This window comes from Ylistrum balloti, unplaced genomic scaffold (genome assembly GCF_031769215.1).
Source record: "Ylistrum balloti isolate Yb309-2 unplaced genomic scaffold, AGI_CSIRO_Ybal_v1 Utg369810, whole genome shotgun sequence".
NCBI lineage: Eukaryota > Metazoa > Mollusca > Bivalvia > Pectinida > Pectinidae > Ylistrum > Ylistrum balloti.
The window spans coordinates 348,648-373,821 of NW_026781983.1; the positions used below are offsets into that span (position 1 = coordinate 348,648).

The 25,174-nt window shown below is 35.2% G+C and overlaps 1 protein-coding gene across 3 annotated transcripts in view; it reads right to left on the reverse strand.

Annotated features, from left to right (window-relative positions):
- LOC132544809 (MYND-type zinc finger-containing chromatin reader ZMYND8-like) overlaps positions 1 to 25,174 on the reverse strand; it is a 58,456-nt gene that overhangs the window by 3,502 nt on the left and 29,780 nt on the right. For all 3 annotated transcript variants that reach the window (XM_060208457.1, XM_060208456.1, XM_060208455.1), the window contains 19 exons: positions 24,351 to 24,511; positions 23,346 to 23,489; positions 22,609 to 22,722; positions 22,053 to 22,145; positions 21,092 to 21,179; positions 20,036 to 20,091; positions 18,435 to 18,515; positions 15,951 to 16,010; positions 15,595 to 15,650; positions 14,637 to 14,759; positions 11,933 to 13,855; positions 11,046 to 11,244; positions 9,225 to 9,296; positions 5,276 to 5,360; positions 5,007 to 5,131; positions 2,304 to 2,639; positions 1,230 to 1,400; positions 613 to 774; positions 239 to 415 (listed from right to left, as the gene is read on the reverse strand). In XM_060208457.1, coding sequence (XP_060064440.1) covers positions 239 to 415; positions 613 to 774; positions 1,230 to 1,400; positions 2,304 to 2,639; positions 5,007 to 5,131; positions 5,276 to 5,360; positions 9,225 to 9,296; positions 11,046 to 11,244; positions 11,933 to 13,855; positions 14,637 to 14,759; positions 15,595 to 15,650; positions 15,951 to 16,010; positions 18,435 to 18,515; positions 20,036 to 20,091; positions 21,092 to 21,179; positions 22,053 to 22,145; positions 22,609 to 22,722; positions 23,346 to 23,489; positions 24,351 to 24,511 — 4,226 coding nt within the window. The remainder of the gene's footprint in view (positions 1 to 238; positions 416 to 612; positions 775 to 1,229; positions 1,401 to 2,303; positions 2,640 to 5,006; positions 5,132 to 5,275; positions 5,361 to 9,224; positions 9,297 to 11,045; positions 11,245 to 11,932; positions 13,856 to 14,636; positions 14,760 to 15,594; positions 15,651 to 15,950; positions 16,011 to 18,434; positions 18,516 to 20,035; positions 20,092 to 21,091; positions 21,180 to 22,052; positions 22,146 to 22,608; positions 22,723 to 23,345; positions 23,490 to 24,350; positions 24,512 to 25,174) is intronic.

Sequence of the window (25,174 nt, forward strand, 5' to 3'; positions counted from 1 at the left end):
TCCCTTTTGTTTCATTCTTTGAGCATAAAATTGACTTTTCAAACTGACATCTATAAACTGAAAAATGTAACAGTGTACCAATACAAATAAAATTTCGAAGTTTTTAGAATCTTGGATTTTAAGATAATTTATGGATCTGAAATAAAGAACAGTCAGACAAATGTATAGTAATTGCCACACTGAACCAGGTCTCTTATCAAAGATCACAAAAATGATCTACACCTATACACTTAATTACCTGTGGTGTAAACTGCTGGACAGGTAAAGAGCTAGGCGGTAAGGAGATGATGGGCTGCGGAGACTGGACATACTGCAGAATGGGCTGACTTGTCACAATGTTCCCAGACATCATCTGTGGATTACAGTTGCCTTGTGGAATCGGCTGACCGTTACTCCCTGGTGGCAACTGTGCCGCCTGTAACAACATACAACCATTAACTGTAGTTAACCGTGTTTATTTTCTCTGAATTATCTCTGACACAATATCAATATAACTATTGAATTATCTCTGACACAATATAACTATTAAATTATCTCTGACACAATATATGTATATATAACTATTTAATTATCTCTGATATAAGTCAGTTATCACCATTGATCAATAATCACCTTTCCGAGTGCAGCGATGCGGTCTGCTAGACGGATTCTTGGAACCTGGAATACCTTAGCTGCCTTGTTAACAGACATACCACCTGTCATCACAGCATTGTAGGCCTCTGCCATACTCTGCTCTGACCAACCATGACATGTTTGCTTCTTCTTCATTTGTTCCTGTTGTAAAATGTGGTTTAAGAGGTTACATACATTTTCCTGCCCAAAAAATGGCAAACTTCTGAAAAATTCTATGAATTTACAAAAAACCATCAAAGATGAAATTTGCATAGAGGGTTGAAATGAGCTGTTGCAGTTAGTGACAGTATTAATCAATATCCAGAAGAATTACCAGTGATAATCACTGCTGAAAGCTTTTTCATCATTCTACTTTTCTGATGACTTTCAGATAGTAGAGAGCCACTGAGATGCATTCTAGTTTTTCATTATCACATCAAAGTAAAAAGCAATTTATTGACAATTAGATCATGCATATTAAGTAGGTCAATTTCCTAATCAGATAACAGGAAAATTATAACCATACCCAGATATCTACCAGACAGTAATCAATTCAGGTCTACAAATGAAGCTGATATTGGTCTATTGTTATTGGAGGTCTTTTCCCAATGACATACCTGGTTAATTGGAGAGGCTGTCCCAGGAGTGGGTACAATGGAAGTGAACTGGAGTCCAGCTTGCGGTACTTGTACAGCACTAGAGGGAGGAGCATGTATGTAGGGCGAGCAGTCCTGACGTATGGGTTGGACACTGGGCTGGTCCCACTGCTGGGGTCGGGGTCTCTCCATCTACAGATTTCAATTTTTGATATTAGTCTTAACATTCAAGGCTAAATCTAGATACAGTAATAATTATAGTAGCTGATGACTACCACTTGTAACTTTCACACTTTTTTAGTTCATTTAAACCTGACCTCAAATTTAAACTAATGTTAATAAAAATAAAACCTTTCCAGTTCATGTAATTGAGTAAGTTTGTTAACGTATATTTAAGTAGTGTTTTTTTAAACATTTGTTCCTGTTGTCAAAATTGTGACAAATATCTGTATTCTTCTGTGTGCCATAACCATGTACACTTAAAAGGACCCCCATTATCATTTCATACCAAACAAAGTAGTTAGAACATACACTAGACCCATCACATACATTCAGAGCAGTAATGTCTTGCCCAAGGATACAATCACATCAGCACAGACCATTAAGATTCCTGAGGAACACTGGTCATAGTAATCACCAGCATCGTCTATATCACTGTGCAAGCCGCTGGCGCTACTCATGGAATGTTAAATGTTCTCATTGTGCACATCTACACTTGTATTTTCAAGAACAGCCTGGGCTACATCAATATAACTTTTCATAATTTTTGATTGAATGACTTTCAAATCACTTTCACCTGACAATATTCTGTCTTGACTTGATTTTTAAATGACATCAAGTGGCTTCACGGGATTTCTGCTATAGTCTGTTTCAAATTTCTACTTACTCTCAGTTGAACTGGAAGCTGTCTGCTCCATACATATAATATATAGTTTCATAAAACTTCTAAATCTAAAGTCTTATCAAGGGCACCCTTGCCTTCAATTATCCTTGCCTCACGCCCTTATTAGGTCATATACGTTATTTCAGTTTTAACATCAAATAGTGCCATTCCACATGGCAAAATAAAGTTGTATTATTGGTATATATACTTACCTCTACATCAATTGGACTCTCTCCACTTCCCAACACCGGAGTGGTCTGTTTCACAGTGGCAGTGGCCACCAGGTTCCCGGTCACAGACTTGGAACTACTAACAGAAATGTCCACCGTTCGTTCTTGATCTTGTGCACTGGCCTTAACACTTGAAGCTGGTGCAGTTGATTGGTTGTCCTTGTCAGCTGCCTCCTTTTCATTGGCTGCAGCTTGTGCCTGCTGGGTCTGCATACAAGTGGGCATGTGTTTGGGCCAGTGGGCCTGTTGGCAAGGGTAGTCACAGTAACTAGTGTTCCAACAACAGTAGAATATTGCCTCCTTACCACAGCTGGCACACTACAATGTAATACAAAGTGTAAGATAACATGTTTATCCCACAATAAGGTCACACAGCAAAATACTGTAAAATCATTCAAGGGAATTTTATTTTCATTAATTTCATGGGTCCTGTTAATATGTAAATTCTTATGTCCATATCTGCAATTTAGTAAAGTAGATTTATTGAGCTTTGTCTATCCATGAAATCAAATGTCCAGGAAAAACTTTAAGCCCCAAAGAGACGTATGATTTTAGAGTCCTTTTTACTCAAAATCAGGGTCAAAGGTTGATATGGTACAACAAAAAATATCACTGATATAATGGTCACTCTCTGTGTGTCATTACAGGTACTTTACATCACTGACATAATGGTCATTCTCTGTGTGTCATTAAGTGTACTTTACATCACTGACATAATAATCATTCTCCGTGTGTCATTAAGGGTACTTTACATCACTGACATAAAGGCCATTCTCTGTGTGTCATTAAGGGTACTTTACATCACTGACATAATGGTCATTCTCTGTGTGTCATTACAGGTACTTTACATCACTGACATAATGGTCATTCTCTGTGTGTCATTAAGTGTACTTTACATCACTGACATAATAATCATTCTCCGTATGTCATTAAGGGTACTTTACATCACTGACATAAAGGCCATTCTCTGTGTGTCATTAAGTGTACTTTACATCACTGACATAATAATCATTCTCCGTGTGTCATTAAGGGTACTTTACATCACTGACATAAAGGCCATTCTCTGTGTGTCATTAAGGGTACTTTACATCACTGACATAATCGCCATTCTCTGTGTATCATTAAGGGTACTTTACATCACTGACATAATGGTCGTTCTCTGTGTGTCATTAAGGGTACTTTACATCACTGACATAATGGTCATTCTCTGTGTGTCATTACAGGTACTTTACATCACTGACATAATGGTCATTCTCTGTGTGTCATTAAGTGTACTTTACATCACTGACATAATGATCATTCTCTGTGTATCATTAAGGGTACTTTACATCACTGACATAATGGTCATTCTCTGTGTGTCATTAAGTGTACTTTACATCACTGACATAATGGTCATTCTCTGTGTGTCATTAAGTGTACTTTACATCACTGACATAATGGTCATTCTCTGTGTGTCATTAAGGGTACTTTACCTCACTGACATAATGGTCATTCTCTGTGTGTCATTAAGGGTACTTTACCTCACTGACATTATGGTCATTCTCCGGATCATACAGTAATTAAAAATCATATATAGTTAATTCCACTGGAAAAGCTTTACCTACAAATTGGCCGAGATTTACATGCAGATATAAATCATTACCCTGTGCACTAAATGAAACGTATTATCTTGTACATTTGCTGTAGTTATTCATTCAAGTTGACCACTGTTATCAAAGCGACACTTCACTTGCACCAAGAAAAAATGAACTGTAAATAAATATTACAAATTGGTCTGATTCACAACTGAAGTTAAAAATATTCATGCAAACTCAGCCATTGTCAAGACTTACCTTTTGTTTAAATTTACCCAGAGTTTACCCTTTGTTTACATCTATCCATTGTTTATACTCACCTATTGTTTATGTTCACCCATTGACTCGACACTTGCCATTGTTTATACCCATTGCATAGACACACCCATTGTATAGACACGCCCATTGTATAGACACGCCCACGCCTATTGTATAGACATGCCCATTGTATAGACCCACCCATTGTATAGACATACACCCATTGTATAGACACACCCACACAACAACTGTATAGACATGCCCATTGTGTAGACACACCCATTGTATAGACACGCCCATTGTATAGACACACCCATTGTATAGACACACCCATTGTATAGACACACCCATTGTATAGACATGCCCATTGTATAGACAAACGCCCATTGTATAGACACACCCATTGTATAGACACACCCACACAACAATTGTATAGACATGCCCATTGTGTAGACACACCCATTGTATAGACACACACCCATTGTATAGACACACCCATTGTATAGACACACGCCCATTGTATAGACACACCAATTGTATAGACATGCCCATTGTATAGTCAAACGCCCATTGTATAGACACACGCCCATTGTATAGACACACACCCATTGTATAGACATGCCCATCGTACTGACACACCCATTGTATAGACACGCCCCTTTTTTATAGACACACCCATTGTATAGTCAAACGCCCATTGTATAGACACACCCATTGTATAGACACACGCCCATTGTATAGACACACACCCATTGTATAGACATGCCCATCGTACAGACACACCCATTGTATAGACACGCCCCTTTTTTATAGACACACCCATTGTATAGACACACCCATTGTATAGACTTACCCATTGTTTTTTCTTGGTTTCATTGATGGCTTTCTCCTTGTCTTTGCTATTCATGCTATTTATTTCTGATACAATTCTCTGTTTTTCTGCCTCCCAGCAAGTCTTCATTTCAGCCATGGTCAATTCTGTAAGGGAAATCACATATTCATAAGCTGTGTAGAATAAATTGTGTCTGATATTTTACGTCTGATATTTTACAAAATATCAGTTGTATTATAAACAGCACTTTTGAAATTCCATACCACTAGTTCAAGTGTTCCATGACTTACGGAAGTTGTGTTTGAGTTCCAGAATCTGTTGGTGCTGTTCCCATCGCATCTTCTGTATCTCAGCCTGCAGATCTTTTGTCACGTTCTGTGTTACATAAGGACAGAATTGCCAATAGCAGTTAAATTCAGAAGAATAGTATCTATGACAGTTGTGGGTAGTTAGGTATACAAGAAATGTATCTATAACAGCTGTGGGTATTTAGGTATACAAGAAATGTATCTATGACAGTTGTGGGTATTTAGGTATACAAGAAATGTATCTATAACAGTTGTGGGTATTTAGGTATACAAGAAATGTATCTATGACAGTTGTGGGTATTTAGGTATACAAGAAATGTATCTATGACAGTTGTGGGTATTTAGGTATACAAGAAATGTATCTATGACAGTTGTGGGTATTTAGGTATACAAGAAATGTATCTATGACAGTTGTGGGTATTTAGGTATACAAGAAATGTATCTATGACAGTTGTGGGTATTTAGGTATACAAGAAATGTATCTATGACAGTTGTGGGTATTTAGGTATACAAGAAATGTATCTATGACAGTTGTGGGTATTTAGGTATACAAGAAATGTATCTATGACAGTTGTGGGTATTTAGGTATACAAGAAATGTATCTATGACAGTTGTGGGTATTTAGGTATACAAGAAATGTATCTATAACAGCTGTGGGTATTTAGGTATACAAGAAATGTATCTATGACAGTTGTGGGTATTTAGGTATACAAGAAATGTATCTATGACAGTTGTGGGTATTTAGGTATACAAGAAATGTATCTATGACAGTTGTGGGTATTTAGGTATACAAGAAATGTATCTATGACAGTTGTGGGTATTTAGGTATACAAGAAATGTATCTATGACAGTTGTGGGTATCAAGGTACACAAGAAATGTATCTATGACATTTGTGGGTATTTAGGTACGCAAGAAATGTATCTATGACATTTGTGGGTATTTAGGTACACAAGAAATGTATCTATGACAGTTGTGGGTATCAAGGTACACAAGAAATGTATCTATGACATTTGTGGGTATTTAGGTACACAAGAAATGTATCTATGACATTTGTGGGTATTTAGGTACACAAGAAATGTATCTATGACAGTTGTGGGTATTTAGGTATACAAGAAATGTATCTATGACAGCTGTGGGTATTTAGGTATAAAACAAATGTATCTATGACATTTGTGGGTATTTAGGTATACAAGAAATGTATCTATGACAGTTGTGGGTATTTAGGTATACAAGAAATGTATCTATGACAGTTGTGGGTATCAAGGTACACAAGAAATGTATCTATGACAGTTGTGGGTATCAAGGTACACAAGAAATGTATCTATGACAGTTGTGGGTATTTAGGTACACAAGAAATGTATCTATGACAGCTGTGGGTATTTAGGTACACAAGAAATGTATCTATGACAGCTGTGGGTATTTAGGTACACAAGAAATGTATCTATGACAGCTGTGGGTATTTAGATATAAAACAAATGTATCTATGACAGCTGTGAATATTTAGGTACACAAGAAATGTATCTATAACAGCTGTGGGTATTTAGGTTCACAAGAAATGTATCTATGACAGTTGTGGGTATCAAGGTACACAAGAAATGTATCTATGACAGTTGTGGGTATTTAGGTACACAAGAAATGTATCTATGACATTTGTGGGTATTTAGGTATACAAGAAATGTATCTATAACAGCTGTGGGTATTTAGGTATACAAGAAATGTATCTATGACAGCTGTGGGTATTTAGGTACACAAGAAATGTATCTATAACAGCTGTGGGTATTTAGGTTCACAAGAAATGTATCTATGACAGTTGTGGGTATCAAGGTATACACAAGAAATGTATCTATGACAGTTGTGGGTATTTAGGTACACAAGAAATGTATCTATGACATTTGTGGGTATTTAGGTATACAAGAAATGTATCTATGACAGCTGTGGGTATTTAGGTATACAAGAAATGTATCTATAACAGCTGTGGGTATTTAGGTACACAAGAAATGTATCTATAACAGCTGTGGGTATTTAGGTTCACAAGAAATGTATCTATGACAGTTGTGGGTATCAAGGTATAAAAGAAATGTATCTATGACAGTTGTGGGTATCAAGGTACACAAGAAATGTATCTATGACAGTTGTGGGTATCAAGGTACACAAGAAATGTATCTATGACAGTTGTGGGTATCAAGGTATAAAAGAAATGTATCTATGACAGCTGTGGGTATTTAGGTACACAAGAAATGTATCTATGACAGTTGTGGGTATTTAGGTATACAAGAAATGTATCTATGACAGCTGTGGGTATTTAGGTATACAAGAAATGTATCTATAACAGCTGTGAATATTTAGGTATACAAGAAATGTATCTATAACAGCTGTGGGTATTTAGGTTCACAAGAAATGTATCTATGACAGTTGTGGGTATCAAGGTACACAAGAAATGTATCTATGACAGTTGTGGGTATTTAGGTACACAAGAAATGTATCTATGACATTTGTGGGTATTTAGGTATACAAGAAATGTATCTATGACAGCTGTGGGTATTTAGGTATACAAGAAATGTATCTATAACAGCTGTGGGTATTTAGGTACACAAGAAATGTATCTATAACAGCTGTGGGTATTTAGGTTCACAAGAAATGTATCTATGACAGTTGTGGGTATCAAGGTATAAAAGAAATGTATCTATGACAGTTGTGGGTATCAAGGTACACAAGAAATGTATCTATGACAGTTGTGGGTAGCAAGGTACACAAGAAATGTATCTATGACAGTTGTGGGTATCAAGGTATAAAAGAAATGTATCTATGACAGCTGTGGGTATTTAGGTACACAAGAAATATATCTATGACAGTTGTGGGTATTTAGGTATACAAGAAATGTATCTATGACAGCTGTGGGTATTTAGGTATACAAGAAATGTATCTATAACAGCTGTGGGTATTTAGGTACACAAGAAATGTATCTATAACAGCTGTGGATATTTAGGTTCACAAGAAATGTATCTATGACAGTTGTGGGTATCAAGGTATAAAGGAAATGTATCTATGACAGTTGTGGGTATCAAGGTACACAAGAAATGTATCTATGACAGTTGTGGGTATCAAGGTACACAAGAAATGTATCTATGACAGTTGTGGGTATCAAGGTATAAAAGAAATGTATCTATGACAGCTGTGGGTATTTAGGTACACAAGAAATGTATCTATGACAGCTGTGGGTATTTAGGTACACAAGAAATGTATCTATGACAGCTGTGGGTATTTAGGTACACAAGAAATGTATCTATAACAGCTGTGGGTATTTAGGTACACAAGAAATGTATCTATAACAGCTGTGGATATTTAGGTTCACAAGAAATGTATCTATGACAGTTGTGGGTATCAAGGTATAAAAGAAATGTATCTATGACAGTTGTGGGTATCAAGGTACACAAGAAATGTATCTATGACAGCTGTGGGTATTTAGGTATACAAGAAATGTATCTATGACAGCTGTGGGTATTTAGGTACACAAGAAATGTATCTATGACAGCTGTGGGTATATAGGTACACAAGAAATGTATCTATGACAGCTGTGGGTATATAGGTACACAAGAAATGTATCTATGACAGTTGTGGGTATCAAGGTACACAAGAAATGTATCTATGACAGTTGTGGGTATCAAGGTATAAAAGAAATGTATCTATGACAGCTGTGGGTATTTAGGTACACAAGAAATGTATCTATGACAGCTGTGGGTATTTAGGTATACAAGAAATGTATCTATGACATTTGTCGGTATATCAAGGCATCCCAGGAGAGTATCTACAAGTTTTGGATTCCTTAGAAAAAGTAAATATGACAGTTTTGTGTAGCATTGAATCGAAGAAGTGTATATATGTAAATTTTATTAGTATGTACTTAAAAAGTGTTAAATAAAACCAGCATACCTTAGGTTGAAGTTCCTGAGAAATGAATTCGCTACACATCATCTCAAAGGTTCCTTGTATTGATCCCATTAACTGAAACGACAAAACCAGTTAAAAGGCAAGCCTATGTTCACTTTACAGAGCATAAACAATGGATAAAACATCTAATTTCATGCACTTTTTTGTAAGATGGACGTCTGCTCACAAAGCTTCTTTTTTGTGAATTTTGTTTTTAAGGATTGATGACATTTACAATTTTGTTAAAAATAGAGATGATAAAATGCCAATACAATATATATGGAACATGATTGAAGTACACTCATTAATACAATGGTAGGTGTAACAAGTGCAAATTGTAATGGGTACCATTGCAAATGTCCCCCAAACGACCCCTTCAGCAGTAAATGATCACAATAATCAGACCTGCAGTCATGCCAAACATGGACTACGCCATTTTGCTCCTATAGTGCCATCTAATACATATATACCAATTCTCACGAAAATCGGACAATATCTAAAATCTGGCCAAATTTAGACCACAGCTGACCGCTCAGATGACCGCTCGATGGCCGAATGAAAAATGGACTACGCCATTTTGCTCCTAGTGCCACCTAATACATATATATCCATTTTCACCAATTTGGCCAAATTTTGACCACAGATGACCGCTCGATGGCCGAATGAAAAATGGACTCCGCCATTTTGTTCCTAGTGCCACCTAATACATCTATACCAATTTTTACGAAAATCAGACAATATCTAAAATTTGGCCAAATTTTGATCACAGATGACCGCTCAGATGACCGATTGGAAAAATTCAAGTGGCCCGCACTCCACCTCGTATGTATGAATATGTGTGTAAAGTTTTGGTAAATTCCATGTAACAGTTTTTGAGAAATGCATCGGAAACCTAGCCGGCGCAGAAAAGTGGAAGAAATAATAATAATAAAAAAGAAACAGAGCAAACACAATATGTCCCCACATTTCGTTTGGGGGACATAATTAATTTCTGTCATATCTAACAGATCAGAGTTAGCCAGTAGTTTGTGAACCTTACCTTTCTTCTGATCTTCAAGATGATATCAGAGTTACCCAGAAGTTTGTGAACATTGTCATATTAGCAAACTCTGAGATGATCTTAAAGTGAGTTAAGTAGTTTGTGAACATTGTCATATTAGCAAACTCTGAGATGATCTTAAAGTGAGCCAGTAGTTTGTGAACCTTGCCTTATTAGTAAACTTTGAGATGATCTTAAAGTGAGTTAAGTAGTTTGTGAACCTTGCCTTATTAGTAAACTTTGAGATGTCTCAGAGTGAGCCAGCACTTTGCGAACCTTGCCTTATTAGTAAACTTTGAGATGATCTCAGAGTGAGCCATAAGTTTGTGAACATTGCGTTATTAGTAAACTTTGAGATGATCTCAGAGTTAGCCAGCACTTTGCGAACCTTACTTTATTAGTAAACTTTGAGATGATATCAGAGTGAGCCAGAAGTTTGTGAACCTTGCGTTATTAGTAAACTTTGAGATGATCTCAGAGTTAGCCAGCACTTTGCGAACCTTACTTTATTAGTAAACTTTGAGATGATATCAGAGTGAGCCAGAAGTTTGTGAACCTTGCGTTATTAGTAAACTTTGAGATGATCTCAGAGTTAGCCAGCACTTTGCGAACCTTACTTTATTAGTAAACTTTGAGATGACCACAGAGTGAGCCAGCACTTTGCGAACCTTACTTTATTAGTAAACTTTGAGATGATATCAGAGTGAGCCAGAAGTTTGTGAACCTTGCGTTATTAGTAAACTTTGAGATGATCTCAGAGTTAGCCTGGAGTTTGTGAACATTACCTTCTTAGTAAACTTTGAGATGATCTCAGAGTGAGCAGGTACATCAGAGTCGGGATTGGAGCTTAAGTCTTCTATCGATTCTTGCTGGGTTTCTTTGGGTTTATCCATCCTGGAGTTTGGTGATCCCATAGTCTTCTCTACAGCATTCTGGAAGAACTCTGCAGATGGGACACGCTTGCCAAACACAGCTGGGGACTTCCTAATTACCAACAATATAATTTTTCACAATTTTGTATTACAAACACACCTAGAATTAACTACAGTGAAAAAGCACTTTTTTCATAAAAGTCAAATGCAATGGTTTCATCAGAACAATTGAAGGTAATTATCGATCAAATTGATTACACTTTATAACTTATAGGTCACACTATATTTGCAAACTTTCTTTTGATATTATCAAGTGTAGATTGGAATGTTTCGACTAAATAATGACAGTTGAAAATTTATTATTTGTCTGAATCGGAAACAGTTATTTTGATATTTGTTAGTTAATTGAAATGGACATCGTTATTAATGTCTTTAGCTGAATGTGTCAACATAAAGCTGATCCGTTGTATAAGCAGCTGTCAATGAGATTATCTGTATACAATGACTAATATTATTATTGATAACCCTCATATCAGTGTCAATAGTCAATATTTCTGTGACTTTCTTCTGTACAAATAAAAAAACATTCACAAAGGCTTTCTCTTATTAGTTTTTGCATAAAAATCTTCATTTATGCCTAAAGATACATTCATCCTAAACACATGAAATCTGTTAAAACTTTATTCTGTATTTCAGTTTAAACATCAAACTTATACAATATTTTCTTATTTATCACTAATGGACGAATTAGTAGATATTAAACTGCAATGACAGGTTTTATATATACAGTATAAACATACCTGGAAATAGGAGACTTGGAAGTGAGAGGTTTGGCAACAGAGCTTGATGGAGACTTTGAAGTGTTTGCTCCCGATGAGGGAGACTGTTTCACTATCACAACCTTATTGACCCCAGTCAAGTCTATCTGTTTGAATTTATCACTAGCACCAGTACTTGACTTTACTACAGGAGGGGACACAGAGTGTTTAGCTGGAGTTTCAGATTTTGATGTCGTTACAGATAGATCTTCACCATCACAAAGATCCATGACCAAATGGTCAGTATCAGAGTCACTCTCCACCTCTGTCACAAGGTTGGATTGATTGTCAACTTCCATCAGAGAAGTACTCAACTTTGCGACACTTGTGTCTTTAGAATCTGATCCTTTTGGCTTGGATGTTGATTCTAGCACACTGTTTTTCTGTGGTGAAGCCGACTCATCTGTATTATTGTTTTTCTTTTCCTCTATTATGTCTTTGTTCATATGATCATCACTTTCCTGCACAAGATCAGAAGAACACTCTGAATTCTGAACTCCTTCACTTTCAACTGAATCATCTGAATTCTCTTTCTGTGGGGTACTTCTTGATTCCACAGTCTGTCTGTTTTTCTCATTGTCTTTTGACACACTGGTCTGATCCCGTTTTTGATCTGTTGGTGGCTGGGTCCTACCCTCATCCTCATCAGTTTGTATCTGTTTAACCACACTCTCTGATTCTGTCTCCATTTTTTCAGCCTCAGTTGTGTTCACCGTTTCTGGTTGATCAGTACTAGCTGAATCAATAACATTACTTCCTGAATCTTCATCACTTTTGATTTCTGTCGAATTATCAGCTGAGGACACTGTCACACATTTATCTGATGAAATGTCAGTTTCCATTGAAATACTATTATTCTTATTTGCATCACACGAATCATTTTTTTCACACTCTTCTTTCTGATCGTGTAAATCTTCATCTTCATCATCATCGTCATCATCATCAACTTCATCCGCAGACAGAACAGAATCATCACTCAAACCTAGTTTTTCTTTGCACGACTGTATTGTCTTCTGTAGATTTGTGAGGTAGATTTGTTTAGAGGGCGACATACTACTATCTTGGTTGTGGTCAGACTCTATAACACTGTCATCAGTGTCCATTTTGTCACTGTGATCTGATGTAACATTTGCGTTTGAAATCTCATCGGAAATATCTTCGGAAATCAATGGATCTCTAACAGATTCTGTATTGTCAGACTTCATTTTTTTATCACTTATTGCAGAAATATCACGACTACTTTGATTGTTGGTGTCTTCTGTTTTTGGTTGTGATGCACTTCCTTCTTCACCTTCCACATCAAGTCTATCTGCATTCATTTGTTTAATCTTGTCCTGTACTTTGTCAACAATACTGACCTTAGACTGGTTTTCTGGCTGTTTGATAATCACTTTCCTCTCAATATCTCCCTGCTTAACAATAATTGTATTTGCTGTGGATGAGGGGAGCTTGACCACTTTTATCAGATTGGTAGGAATGACCATTGCTTGACCAACCTGCTTTGGAGAAACTTTTGATGGCAAAACCTGGATACGATTTGTCTGCCCGATTCCAAGGTCGGTTTTCTTTGGTGAACTTGATGTTGCAACAACAGTTTCTGTGCCACTTTGAGTAGCTTCAGCAGTAATGCGTCGTGTTGTTATCATAGTGTTATATTTACTTCGGACAGCATCAGCTGTTTTCAGCATTGCTGACTGTCTCTCTGCCTTCGTTGGACTTTCTGAAGGATTCTTGTTTGTATAAACATGTTTAACTGTATATGATTTGGGTTTAGGTGAGAACTTTGAGTTGTTTGTTGCTTGCCGACCTTTCCTAAATGGCTGCTTCATCTTGTTGTGGAAGTAAACATGATTTTTATCGTAAGGCATCCTAAAACTTGCATATTCAAAATTTCCGAATTTTTCCCTGCAAACAAAAAGAGATGTTAGGCTATTGCAAATTGGAAAGATAAATGTTATACTGTTAAGTTATTTTGCCACAGACTATGAAAAGCAACACTTATCAAAATAGTTTACATTTTAATTTATTACAGTGGCATTTGTTTGCAGATTCCCTATCATGCTTTTTTACTATGAGAAAAACACCACTAAAAAAAAATTTATGGAAATATGTCATCCTTTTTTTTTTTAATTTTCTATCTTAATGGGCACCAGTTCCTTATTTTCTATTAAATGGAATTTTAATTGGCACCAGTACCTTATTTTCTATTAAAATGAAATTTTAATGGACACCAGTTCCTTATTTTCTATTAAATGGAATTTCAATTGGCACCAGTACCTTATTTTCTATTAAAATGAAATTTTAATGGACACCAGTTCCTTATTTTCTATTAAATGGAATTTTAATTGGCACCAGTACCTTATTTTCTATTAAAATGAAATTTTAATGGACACCAGTTCCTTATTTTCTATTAAAATGAAATTTTAATGGGTACCAGTTCCTTATTTTCTATTAAAATGAAATTTTAATGGACACCAGTTCCTTATTTTCTATTAAAATGGAATTTTAATGGGTACCAGTTCCTTATTTTCTAATCAAATGAGATTTTGATGGGTTCCAGTTCCTTATTTTCTATTTAAAATTAAATTTTAATGGGCACCAGTTCCTTATTTTCTATTAAATGAAATCTTAATGGGCACCAGTTCCTTATTTTCTATTAAAATGAAATTTTAATAGGCACCAGTACCTTATTTTCCTGATGTGTATTTCCAGTTCTTCCATAGCATTTTCAAATCCTCCTCTTTTGTTTTTCGCAGGTGTCGGGATATCTTTAGATAACATGTAGACCTGTGATGTGGGAACCCATGATCTATAAAAGAAAACTGATATTCTTCATCTCAAAACACACTATGATGTCTCAGAATGACTTTCATCTCAGAAAAGTTCATATTCATCATAAAACAGCTGAACCCATATTCATGAACCATAATCATGCTTAAATTAAATTCACATTTTGTCCTCAGGCTCAAACTTTTGGTAAAGATATGATGTCTGAATTAATATTTGTTCAAAGACTTGAAGGAATTTTATGAATACTTAAGTGAAAAATCATTTCAATTTTTAGGTTTTCATTTTTTACGGAATTTCATGATTTGTGTTCTTAGGAATGGATATAAAAATGGTACCTTGAACATAAAACTAAATACAGAAAGCTGCAGTTGGTTTTGTACTTTGTTCTTCCTTGAATAATACATCCTTATTGCATTAAGTTTTAAGCACCACCACACATTATAAACATGGTTAAAAACCACTTTCCTTTACCTGGTAATTATCTACACTGATGTGGTGATGTCTTAACAAGGTATTAAATGATTGGAGCTGAACAACATTCATTCTGTCCAAAAGATGGACAATTGTTTGATGTTTAAAATGCCTCCTAAAGATTGTAAATAGACTGTTAAAAAAAATCACAAAAACTCTGATAACGGCCCTGATGAAGTCATACCTTGAAAAATTGTGCCACCAATCTGGAAAAGTAGGGGGATTCCTTGCCCCTGCTCTTATATATATCTCGCCCCCCTCCCCCCCCCCCCCCCCCCCCCCCCACCCACCCACATCCACACACATACTTTTAAACATATATAGGTGTACCTACTTTCAACTGAATTCAGCATACTTCTTTGGTACAATGTTGAAATTATTACCTGTCATGAGCCCCAAAGAATCTAACATCCACTTGGTCGTCTTCCTCTCTTAGCGCCTACACATGAAAAAACGCACGCAAAATAAATAATGTGATTATAAGAATCAACCAGACGATCTTACACAAGCTTCCTATCATATGAGATTGATGAGTCTGACTTGGGTATTATCTATTGGATGGCTATTCGTTTCTATGGAAACAGGTTACATCTCTTCTAGATATTTATTAATTGCTGAAATTTCTTCTTCAGATGTTTTTTCAATGCAGAAGTATTTAAGTCCTATCACAACGACAATATCTATATGCTGGTGTTCAGGTGTGCTGCCAGTAATACTTAAGGTTGTATATGAATCCTACCTTTGCGGGCCAGAACGGGTATCCTTTTAGTTTGGCCCAGACTAGAGTGTGAGGTGTCCTCTACAACAGACAAAAACAACAGGTATCTCTCATACTCTAATTAATATTAGCACAGAGCTCAAGAATCATGTTTGTCTTGCTGTAGTGCAGGAACTCACACAAATGTTAGTCTTTTGTTATTTCCATCAGCATCTACGATAAACTCTATGAATTAAAGAAACTATTTGAATAAGTGTCACCAAATACGTTCAGTAGTAAGAGAGATAAACTCAAATTAGCACAAAAAACCTGATATTGACAACTACGGAATTGGTTCATTAGGTAAAAACATTATTTTTTTCAATTCTAAAAATGTTAACTCCTTCAAGAGGTAAAAATCAGCTTAAAGTTTTGTACTCACCTTCCATAAACAGTGTTATTAACATATAAAATGTATTTCTGGCTCTTCTAGACAGATTTGTCTTTTAGAAATATTGTATTTTTTGGAAATTTACCTATTTTAGCAGAATGGTGAGAAATGATTCCACAGAATTTTGGAATTTTCAATATTTTTTAGCAGAACTTGATTCAGATGTTAAGTAGAACTTGATTTAGATGTTAAGTAGTGATTTAGATGTTAAGTAGAACTTGATTTAGATGTTAAGTAGTGATTTAGATGTTAAGTAGTGATTTAGATGTTAAGTAGTGATTTAGATGTTAAGTAGAACTTGATTTAAATGTTAAGTAGTGATTTAAGTTAAGTAGTGATTTAGATGTTAAGTAGTGATTTAGATGTTAAGTAGAACTTAATTTAGATGTTAAGTAGTGATTTAGATGTTAAGTAGAACTTAATTTAGATGTTAAGTAGTGATTTAGATGTTAAGTAGAACTTAATTTAGATGTTAAGTAGTGATTTAGATGTTAAGTAGAACTTGATTGAGATGTTAAGTAGTGATTTAGATGTTGTTAAGTAGTGATTTAGATGTTAAGTAGAACTTGATTGAGATGTCAAGTAGTGATTTAGATGTTAAGTAGAACTTGATTTAAATGTTAAGTAGTGATTTAGATGTTAAGTAGTGATTTAGATGTTGTTAAGTAGTGATTTAGATGTTAAGTAGTGATTTAGATGTTAAGTAGAACTTGATTGAGATGTTAAGTAGTGATTTAGATATTAAGTAGTGATTTAGATGTTAAGTAGAACTTGATTTAAGATGTTAATGAGTGATTTAGATGTTAAGTAGTGATTTAGATGTTAAGTAGTGATTTAGATGTTAAGTAGTGATTTAGATGTTATGTAGAACTTGATTGAGATGTTAAGTAGTGATTTAGATGTTAAGTAGTGATTTAGATGTTAAGTAGTGATTTAGATGTTAAGTAGTGATTTAGATGTTAAGTAGAACTTGATTTAGATGTTAAGTAGTGATTTAGATGTTAAGTAGTGATTTAGATGTTAAGTAGAACTTGATTTAGATGTTAAGTAGTGATTGAGATGTTAAGTAGTGATTTAGATGTTAAGTAGTGATTTAGATGTTAAGTAGTGATTTAGATGTTAAGTAGAACTTGATTTAGATGTTAAGTAGTGATTTAGATGTTAAGTAGTGATTTAGATGTTGAGATGTTAAGTAGTGATTTAGATGTAAAGTAGTGATTTAGATGTTAAGTAGAACTTGATTTAGATGTTAAGTAGTGATTTAGATGTTAAGTAGTGATTGAGATGTTAAGTAGTGATTTAGATGTTAAGTAGTGATTTAGATGTTAAGTAGTGATTTAGATGTTAAGTAGTGATTCAGATGTTAAGTAGAACTTGATTGAGATGTTAAGTAGTGATTTAGATGTTAAGTAGTGATTTAGATGTTAAGTAGAACTTGATTTAGATGTTAAGTAGTGATTTAGATGTTAAGTAGTGATTTAGATGTTAAGTAGTGATTTAGATGTTAAGTAGAACTTGATTTAGATGTTAAGTAGTGATTTAGATGTTAAGTAGAACTTGATTGAGATGTTAAGTAGTGATTTAGATGTTAAGTAGTGATTTAGATGTTAAGTAGTGATTTAGATGTTAAGTAGTGATTTAGATGTTATGTAGAACTTGATTGAGATGTTAAGTAGTGATTTAGATGTTAAGTAGTGATTTAGATGTTAAGTAGTGATTTAGATGTTAAGTAGAACTTGATTTAGATGTTAAGTAGTGATTTAGATGTTAAGTAGTGATTTAGATGTTAAGTAGAACTTGATTTAGATGTTAAGTAGTGATTTAGATGTTAAGTAGTGATTTAGATGTTAAGTAGAACTTGATTGAGATGTTAAGTAGTGATTTAGATGTTAAGTAGTGATTTAGATGTTAAGTAGAACTTGATTTAGATGTTAAGTAGTGATTTAGATGTTAAGTAGTGATTTAGATGTTAAGTAGAACTTGATTTAGATGTTAAGTAGTGATTTAGATGTTAAGTAGTGATTTAGATGTTAAGTAGAACTAGAAGCTTCTTAACCACAAATAGAAATACCTACACACGTCTCGCTGAACCACTCCTCATTTTTACGAACACAAGAGTTCCAATAACAGTCCGGACACAGCTCTATTTCATTCATCTACAAAAGAAAACACATCTTTAAGTGCAAGTTTCTTTCTAAAAATATATACACAAAATGTTCAGTAAACCTTAAACTAGAAATACACCAATTACAGATCACATACTGATGGTAAATATGTAGGGGTGCATGTTGTGTTGTACTGTACTGTATATCAATGAAATCAACAGTCATAAGACACTACAATCAATTCACTCCATGTTTAATCCTCCCCCCAGAGAATGTGTTACAGTGTCTCAATTCACTCCATGTTTAATCAGCCTCCCAGAGAATGTGTTACAGTGTCTCAATTCACTCCATGTTTAATCAGCCTCCCAGAGCATGTTTTACAGTGTCTCAATTCACTCCATGTTTAATTCTCCTCCCAGAGAATGTGTCACAGTGTCTCAATTCACTCCATGTTTAATCAGCCTCCCAGAGAATGTGTTACAGTGTCTCAATTCACTCCATGTTTAATCAGCCTCCCAGAGCATGTGTTACAGTGTCTCAATTCACTCCATGTTTAATCAGCCTCCCAGAGCATGTTTTACAGTGTCTCAATTCACTCCATGTTTAATTCTCCTCCCAGAGAATGTGTCACAGTGTCTCAATTCACTCCATGTTTAATCAGTCTCCCAGAGAATGTGTTACAGTGTCTCAATTCACTCCATGTTTAATCAGCCTCCCAGAGCATGTGTTACAGTGTCTCAATTCACTCCATGTTTAATCCTCCTCCCAGAGAATGTGTTACAGTGTCTCAATTCACTCCATGTTTAATCAGCCTCCCAGAGAATGTGTTACAGTGTCTCAATTCACTCCATGTTTAATCAGCCTCCCAGAGCATGTGTTACAGTGTCTCAATTCACTCCATGTTTAATTCTCCTCCCAGAGCATGTTTTACAGTGTCTCAATTCACTCCATGTTTACAGTGTCTCAATTCACTCCATGAGAATGTTTAATCACAGAATGTGTTACTCAATTCACTCCATGTTTAATCCTCCTCCCAGAGAATGTGTTACAGTGTCTCAATTCACTCCATGTTTAATCCTCCTCCCAGAGAATGTGTTACAGTGTCTCAATTCACTCCATGTTTAATCCTCCTCCCAGAGAATGTGTTACAGTGTCTCAATTCACTCCATGTTTAATCCTCCTCCCAGAGCATGTGTTACAGTGTCTCAATTCACTCCATGTTTAATCCTCCTCCCAGAGAATGTGTTACAGTGTCTCAATTCACTCCATGTTTAATCAGCCTCCTAGAGCATGTGTTACAGTGTCTCAATTCACTCCATGTTTAATTCTCCTCCCAGAGAATGTGTCACAGTGTCTCAATTCACTCCATGTTTAATTCTCCTCCCAGAGCATGTGTTACAGTGTCTCAATTCACTCCATGTTTAATCAGCCTCCCAGAGAATGTGTTAGTGTCTAACTTACATACAATGGTACTAGACGATTGTCTTAGTGTCTTAGTGATAAGCACTATTATTGTTATTACTTGTACGACCATCATTTTCATCTGTTAAATACAGATAGGCCACACATACCTCATGCTTACAGATCTTGATGATCATCTTGGCACTACTTGTGAGTTTATGATGAGCTACAAAACAAGTATTGAATCTTTAATGGATCTGTCAGTTATTACCCTATAAATGGTAATATCAAAGTGAAGGGAAAAATGGGAAATAAAAAAGTAATGTGTTACAGTGACCAGTAGGTACACTATAGCTGTACAAATCAAATACTTAAAGAGAGCCAATGCCTGTTTGTTTAGATTTAAAAACGTTAAGTCATCCTTGTATACCAAAAGGTATGCAAGACATGACAGCATCTCTAAGATCAAGAAGGCGCTGGGTCATAATGTAATCCTGGTAAAATACTAGCCACAATATACTACTTGGCTGGAGAGAACTTCTCTTTAGCTCAATTGAATGAGCATCAGACTAGTAAGTCAGGGATCCTGGGTTCGATTCCTAGCAGAGGCATTGAAATAAATAATGACCTCTATTACAATAACAAGCCAGGATTGTAGCTATAGTTTTATTGATTATGATACTCTGGACTCAAATTTCCCGTGTTAATCAGATAAAGGTTTATATGTATCCTGTGCTAACCAACTTGCACCATCAAAATTACAGACATTTATTTCATGCCTCTCCAAATGTAGGTGTTTTCCTTAAGCACTGAACTGCTTTCAGTTGCTATTCATGGGTATGTGAACACCAACAGAATATGGGCAAATTCAATGAAGCGCGTCAGTTCTTCAAGTTAAATTTCCATTTATCCTGGCGGCATTCATACCCCCATGAATGACAACTGAAAGCTGTTCATTGCTTATATTTATTGTTTTCAATTTTTATCTGATTATTAGGGAATACAACCTCAGTTTGCATACATTACTTGCAGCATTCCTATGCTGTTGGCAGTTCATGGGCTAGTAATACACAACTGTCAACAATTTCAATACCATATAATGATAAACATATGTGAATTATCCCTAAACAGATTGACTGAAGGGCAGGTTGTTGAATAGCTCTGATGTAGTTTCACACTGAAGAGCTCGGATGAAGGGGAGATGACAGCATCAGCAATAAACTCACTGCCATTAAAGATAATACAGTTGTGTAGGATCCACTTTGCATCAGCTAGAAAGGCCTCTGTACAACCATACAACTTCTTTTTGATGTTCTGAAAAGAAAGAAAGTTTTCATGATGTCTGTACATGTGTTGTTGGGATTTAATTTCAGTTTATTCGCAGTCATTAAGAGAACACAAATAATATACACAGTAAATATCTTACAGTGAATCACAATTTTATAAAAAGTATGTTATATACCCATGGGTATATGAATAACAATTTAAAAACATGCTCGAAATTTAATCTTCAGACCTGATCAGAAAAATATTTATGCTAAGCAAAATGAAACAACCTTATACAGCATGTTCTTTTAGTCCTACGTTTATAATACATCATCATGTCTAATATAATCATCACTCAAACTCTGATGCAACATGATTGGTTAATGAAAATGATTTAAGGAAGAACATGGGTAACTACATACCCTCCATGAATTTCTCACATGCATACTTAGCCAAGAGAATGATTGCATAATGTAATTGATCCAGACAAGTCATGAAAACAACATCAGATTTTACCACAAGACAGCAACTTTTTCATTTTTAATGATACATGTTTCAATAAATCATAACATTTTTGCAATTTTTCAAATCTGTACGAATTAGAAGAGGGATAACTCCATCATGTTTTGTTGGAAATTTGCTGCAGTAAACACAGGGATTAGAGCCAACGACGTGGTGCTAGGTGTAAATTAGGGCGTTTCTGATATCCCTTCCTACAGCATATAGTGATTACACTCTCATGAATATATGTATTCAACACTCAAGACTGGGATAGCATTAAAACTGACTGTCGCAACTGTATAGTCATCCCCTTGCTTTTTATCAACTGAGAGAAAAAAATATTATTTGTGGTAACATTTAAAATATTCCTATGCTACAAACAGAACATTATTTGCAGTGAACTAGGGATTAATATTTTACCCTCTCAAGCTGGCCAAGGTCCATGGCATTGTAGATATAATCTGTATAATAAGGGACAGCATTAAGGTCAACTGGCTTCATAAATGGGTCACTCTACAAAACAAATGACATCATCAATAAATAGATACATAAACAGGTCACTCTACAATTGACATCTTCAAAAATTAATCACTATGAGTATCCATACAACCACTTAGCTCTGAAGTCTATAAGTTTATGCTGGATTAATCTAGTACAGGGGCTTGCAGACCTACCAGTTTGTCTTCACATTTAGAGGTAATATTTCAGACACATATCATTACCGACCACCACAATACATTAAAATATAGCTAGGTTTAAAAAGTTTCCATCAAAGCTTGTAGTCAAGAACATAAGATAAATAGATTTATTCATATTTCATAAGTAGACCTTATTGGTCTAATCAGTCCAATTGATGAATGAAAAAAGCCTAGATCACTATGCAAAACACACTGAAATAATTAACTTCACAAAAATTGATGATGTCACCTCACAAAAATAGATGATGTCATCAATACTTGTGTAATATATAACTCACCCCTTGGTGTGTCATTCTTTCCAGTGCATACTTCAGTAGTGTACACAGCGTATCTATACTTATCATAGACATGGCCTTTGAACGAGTATCAATACACTCTGCTCTCATTATCTTCTGCAAATACAAATAACAAATATCTTCATCCATAGAAAAAACTATGTACCATTTGTTAATTATCAGCTTGGTTGGTACAGGAAAAATAATTCCTTTATGTAATAATTTCTAATGTTGTTGTAACGTATGTATATTGTGTAGGGTTTTTATTGGAAGTGTGAGGCATAAAAAATAGTGTTTGGTTTGTTTTTGCTTTTCTTTCAACAAAATCTTTTGAACTAACCCCGATTTTTTAAAGTAATTTGAATTTTTCAAAAGGTTTGTTTTCATTATTTTGTTCTATCCTAAAAAATAAAAACCTATATCATAAATATAGTCACAGACAGAAAGCAATACATACAGTACGTATTTGTAGCCTCAAAGAAAAGCTGATCATCTCCTTTTTTTACTGAACATTGGGTAAATATAACACAGAAAGCAATCACTGAGTGAAGCATTAGAGAAAATATTATCATAACTCCAGACAACAGAATTCTTAAATCTTTCACCTCTTTCATCTTATCAGTAAATAACGTTAAAGTTAACAGTAGAAAAAGTAACCACAGTGAACGAGAATTTTATCCTCAGGATTTTGGCCTGGTAGAGCAAATCATTGTTTTCTCAGTGGAGTAAGTTCAACCTACCTCACACTCTGGGCAGACCCAGTCTTTAGGAAGCTTGAGCCCAAGGTTTAGACATTTGGTATGGTACACACGTGGACACAGTTCACAGCAGATCACTGTCCCTTCCTTGTGACAGAGCCAACAGAAATAGTCATTTCTATTGTCCTACAACACAAGTGCAATCAAGGGTCAGTTGAGGATTGTCCAACAGCAAAGTATGTCAAGAATGGTCCTAAAACACAAGTATTTTAAGAATGGTCCTAAACCACAAGTATCTTAAGAATGGTCCTAAAACACCAGTACATTGAGGATTGTCCTAAAACACCAGTACATTGAGGATTGTCCTAAAACACCAGTACATTGAAGATTGTCCTATAACACCAGTACATTAAGGAAAGTCCTAAAACACCAGTACATTGAGGATTGTCCTATAACACCAGGACATTAAGGAAAGTCCTAAAACACCAGTACATTGAAGATTGTCCAAAAACACCAGTACATTGAGGATTGTCCTATAACACCAGTACATTGAGGATTGTCCTATAACACCAGTACATTGAGGATTGTCCTAAAACACCAGTACATTGAGGATTGTCCTATAACACCAGTACATTAAGGAATGTCCTAAAACACCAGTACATTGAGGATTGTCCTATAACACCAGTACATTGAGGACTGTCCTAAAACACCAGTACATTGAAGATTGTCCAAAAACACCCGTACATTAAGGATTGTCCTATAACACCAGTACATTGAGGACTGTCCTAAAACACAAGTATCTTAAGAATGGTCCTAAAGGCCAGTACATTAAGGAATGTCCTAAAACACCAGTACATTGAGGATTGTCCTAAAACACCAGCACATTAAGGAATGTCCTAAAACACAACTACATTGAGGATTGTCCTAAAACAAAAGTACATATCACATATTATCCTAAAACAAAAATTTGAAAGATTTTAGTTGCAGTGGGAACTAATCCTAAAAATAAACTAGGTTTAGTTTAAACATCTGTAAGTATGGAGGTACCTCTCCAGATCCATCATTGCGTCCAATTTTGCGACGTTTGGGTGGAACTGTTTGTCCTCCTGGGCCCTGAGAATGAATTCCCTCTACCACTCCTGTATGACCACGTTTTCTGCCACTGCTACTCGTGGTGGGAGAGCTGGAGGGTGGCGTCGTTGGTACCTCTAGGAAATTAATGAATCGGACATCAAATATTTATGAGAAATGAATATTTATTCCAAGAAATCTTAAATGTTTCAATAGTAATGGCCCAGATAAGAATATACATTTTACACCTATTTGACCTCTGACCTAGAGGTGATGATCATAATGTAGACATAATTTTAGTGCACTGCAAACAATTTGTTGGCGATAAAAGTTATTCTCAAGTTTCATAAAGATATTTTAAAGGGTCATATGAGTTATGACTGAGAGTATGTTTAAAAACAACAATAACAAAAAGAACCGTTATTAAACAGGCAATCTTTTTATCATGACAAAGTGAGAACCATAATCATTTGGTCCTATTTGATGAATTATCTACAGGAACTTTATCTCAAAGTCACATGTACAGTAAAGACCTGCGTAATGTGTGCACCTATGTAATGTGCACAGACAGGTACTTTTGAAGATGAAAATGGTGGAAAAAAAAGCTTCTACTTGCATAATGTGCGTACTCTAAAATTCTGTCAAAATTGATCTCCAGGAGTCAAGAAGTTGATCTTGGAATATCCAGCCAACATGTCAGACCAACGATATAAAGTCCAACACTTGATAGTATTCTCATCAAAATTTGTTTTCATCTCATTTACTGACTTTTAATAACCTTCTGTTTAATTACAACGTAA